Source organism: Simochromis diagramma, unplaced genomic scaffold, assembly GCF_900408965.1.
Source record: "Simochromis diagramma unplaced genomic scaffold, fSimDia1.1 OVJJ01000327.1, whole genome shotgun sequence".
Lineage (NCBI taxonomy): Eukaryota > Metazoa > Chordata > Actinopteri > Cichliformes > Cichlidae > Simochromis > Simochromis diagramma.
The window spans coordinates 457,339-461,482 of record NW_024386768.1 but is presented as its reverse complement, the minus strand read 5'-3'; the positions used below and the strand labels follow the sequence as shown (position 1 = coordinate 461,482).

General features: G+C 48.6%; 1 protein-coding gene across 1 annotated transcript in view; it reads left to right on the top strand.

Moving 5' to 3' along the window:
- The window catches only part of LOC120737161, a 12,668-nt gene extending 10,677 nt beyond the window's left edge, over window positions 1-1,991 (top strand). Inside the window, exons 4-5 of the mRNA XM_040037713.1 lie at window positions 909-1,043; window positions 1,846-1,991. Coding sequence (XP_039893647.1) covers window positions 909-1,043; window positions 1,846-1,991 — 281 coding nt within the window. The remainder of the gene's footprint in view (window positions 1-908; window positions 1,044-1,845) is intronic.
- Window positions 1,992-4,144: the final 2,153 nt, after the last annotated feature.

Here is a 4,144-nt window from a genome sequence, read left to right as displayed (position 1 = left end):
TGCGAGTGAAGAGTACCTTTGACTGATAATAATAATAATAATAACCTGGTAATAAATATATTAGACGGTCACCTAGGCAACCGGAGCCTGGAACGTCCAACCAGCTCTCAGCTTCTAAGTAACAAACAAATCGCTGCCATCGTGGACACAGCGTTAGCGTCATTTCCTGTTTTAGGCTAGTTTCTCACCGTGACTTGTCTTACTTCCCGTTTTTGTGATTTTTCTGCCCCGCCCACATCGTCTCCACCTGTGTCCTGTCTTCCCGCTCTTTACCTTTTTCAACTTTTTTTTTCTTTTTCATGTTTTTGGGTACATCTCTGTCCAGACTCTTGATGATGTCACAAATCAAGAAAGGATGTAAAAACTTGCTGTGAAAATGAGTCTAAGAAAAGTCTGCTGGCCACAGGAAACAGGAAATGGAAGCAGGAGATACTTGAACCTGCAGAGGGAGGGTGGGCACTCCTCTGAGAGGTTTGCATTACCCACCCTCGTGTGAGCGCGCTCACTGATCCAAAGCGCCTCCAAATAAGTTTCCTCTGAAGCTCTGCAGCTCACAGCGGAGGACCACTTAAAGCAAATTGACTTTACTGATGTGAATTATGACGATACTGATATCATGCATAAAGTTATTTACCCTCCGAAGGATTGAAATAAGTCATTCCCTCAGATACGGGGAACTAATATGAATGCAAATAGGATTAGGCTCCTGCATTAGTGTCTGATAAACAATTTACAGGCCTGAGCGTTCACCAGGGGATTCGCTGCACACGGCGCCTGGAACGGGGGGGGGTTAACCCTCCATCCTCTGCGCGCGTTCGCCTTCATCGCGTCTGCAGACAAATAAAGAAATGCAGATTATTGGAGAGGTCGCCGATTTACGTTTAAATCAGATCCGATCTGTCCCGAAGGGGAAGCTCCGACCGAGGACGACGCAACAAATGGAATTACAGCCAAACCGCAGAGCGAGCACGTGGTGAACGACGCCCCGCAGGCCGCCGCTGACAGAGTTAATATGCAGCGAGAGTTGAGCCGACGCATCTCAGGTGTGCCCGAACCTGCAGCGTGTCCATTTCTACTTTAAAATTTAAAACGGGCCCAGCTTCTTGAGCTTCGTCACTGAAGGCAGGAAAGCCATGAGAACACGTGTGCAGAGTTCAGAGTTCACTGAAGCAGCTCACCCACCCTCAGGCTGCTGTTTGACTATCCCGCGCTCTTATTTTGAAAGCTTAGGCCCTTCCTGTCTGGTTGGCACATGTTTAGTCTGGGAGTCCTGGCCCCACAAGCTGAGAAACTCCGATCAAATCAAAGCCAATAAAGTTAAAAACAGACCCCGTCCTCGCCACGCGGACTCGTCTGAGGACAACAGAGCAGGATATAGTGTCACTATGTTACAGCAGCTTTGCATGACTCACAGCTTAAAATAATCCTTATTTGTTTTATACTCAACTCATTCTGTGACTGACACAAGCTCCTCCCCTTTTAAGACATCTTTCTGATGATTGGCCAACTTCATCACTAGCGCTGTTTAGTGAGAAAGTCCTGTTTAATACTTCAGATGGACATTTTAAATGTACACTGAGTACTTTTTCTCTGATTATTAAAGTACACTTTGTTCCAGAGACTGCAGTACTTTTACGTGTACTCTGTGTGCTGTGGGGTAAAAGTGTTATCAGCCTCTTTCCACAGCACATGACGAACCTGATCACATGTCCACACAAACATACGATCACGTAAAACGAACAACAATCTGATTGTCGTGTGGAAGCTCTGAGATTTCTTCTTCATTGGTGAGAAAAGTTTATAACTCAGTCGACGTTCTGCCTTTGAAGCTTTGATGCTGCTCAGTCTTTGCCTGGTACATAACGTCTGAAACGAGCCCCTGCGTGACTGTAACACGCCAGGCTTCACCGCCAAACCTGGAGAATCGTGTAGACATAGTAGCGATGGGCGCCTCGGCCAGCGTGGTGTTCAGACATTTTGTTTATCAGTAAACGTGCTCTCATCTAATGATCCAGCTGATCCAACGAGTGCTTGTTGGTCCACAGAGAAACACAGAGATGGCGGCTCGAGGCCGCCGGTCTGATGGATGTTTTAAACCTGGGACTGCGGTCGAAGAAGTATCGCTGCAGAAATCGGGCGGACCCTCAGACCCGCCGACCTTTGCGGCGGTGAGCGCGAGCAGGCCGACCTCCAGCGGCGACGGAGGAGACGTGACCTGCTGCGACCTGCTGTCTCTGAGGAGCGACTCGGTATCTTTGGCCAGCGAGTCCAACGTGTTCAGGAGGGTGAGTGAAAGACGAAGAGCTGGGGCGTTCACGCAGACTTTTGTTTCCGAAGCAGGAAATCGGAAATGCCGAGCAGCTGTTGGGATTGGTTTACACCAGCCCGACAGCTGCACCTGTACCAGCTCTGCTGGGTGTTTGTGAGTCTGACAATAATGAACTGTTACACAAATCTGTGTCTGTGCACACAGAAACTCACATTATGTGACATCACTCCTCGCTCCGAACACGGAACGCCAAAATAAAAGCACAAAAAAATAGGAAATATTTGCTGTAAATAGTTCACAGCAACATGTGTTGCTTCGGACCGAGGTGATTTCTGTGGCATAAAGAAGAATCACGCTTCCATGATTAACTTATTTGTTTGTCCATCATGGACTGAGCACAGAAACGCTGAGCTCTGTGGGCAGGTACACATCAGGTATAACATCCATATGCATATCCAGGATGCCTGCAAATCCAGCCCATATGTCCACAACCAGAGAACTAGCTTCTTACAGTGCAGTTTGTTCCACGATGAGGACAGAGGGGAGGGTCTGCATGTTAACACGTTTGGGCCAAAGTGCAGCTTCTTCCTGTAACGATGGAGCTGCAGCTAAAGTGATGTCAGCGGTTCAGAGTGCAGGTACGCCCTAGGTGACATCACATGGTCACTGTTTGTTCAGAACAAGCCTTCAGTAAGAGTCAGACAACACTGCAGTAAATGTTTGAATTTTTGAATGGAGCCTGGTGTGTGGCTGAGGTTCTCGTCACGTTTTACCCAGACTGTGATGTCAACAGAACCAAAACTTAACCGTGAGTGAAACAGGAAGACCCGCCCACTTCTCCCCTCCACGTTTATCACGGTGGTAATAAAGTGTAACACACTGATAGAAACTATTGTGTTTAATTACCCTTAATTGGGTTTATCATTTATTAATGAGTGTTGTGAAGTTCGTTGACCTTAAACTAAAGGATGAGGTTGAATGAGGAGAAACAGGAAGTGCTCAGGTGAAGTCAGGTGAGCTCAGCCTGAGCGAGGCTCCGTCTACGTTTTCATTCAGGATTTTTAATGCGATCAAATCTGTTTCACCTTTGCCGTCCCACGTTTTAGATCTGAGTAATCACACGTGTTCGCGCCCTCTCGTTCAGCCTCTCACGCTTACATTCGGACGCCGGCGAGGAAAAGCTGACCCCATCTTGTCGTGATGAACCTAGTGGACTGAACGGACTCCCGCCCTCTTCAGAGGTATCATCACGCTGGCGGCAGGCTCCACATCCCCCCCGCCGAACGAAGCTACGGCGTAATCATAATTCTCTTGACCTCCGATGACCCCTGCGAGGCTCTGACAACGAGGGCCACGCGACACAACAGACGGCGCCGCCCGCTCCAAAATGGCTTTTTCATTTCTCGAACAATCACACTGCGGCAGCGCTGAATGAGAGGGCAGATTACATAAGGCGGGGGTTCCCGGGGTGAGATGAGAGCTTTTTCTCCAAAACGCCGCAGTCGTTATCGCTCTCATTAAATTCCTCCTCTGACTCGGAGCCTGCTTTGAATCCATCCATCGGAACAACACGGTGGCTGGAAATTCTCAATTAATATGTTAATGTGTGCAAGATATTTCATCACAGGAAGCAGAGCTCAGCGCGCTCACAGGTTAGCGCCAAATTACAGGAGACCCACAAACCGCATCATCCGAGCCCACAGCGGCGCTTTGGAGCAGGAACGGGCCCTGAAGGAGCTCCAGGAGAACCCTCCCACCCACAGAAAGTTTCCATAAACATACTGTCTGCTGTTCTTTAGCTTGTGCTCCAGGCCCGATACTCCGTGAGACCGAGTTTGTGGATCGGGGATTAAATGAGTGAACGTCACGTGAAGT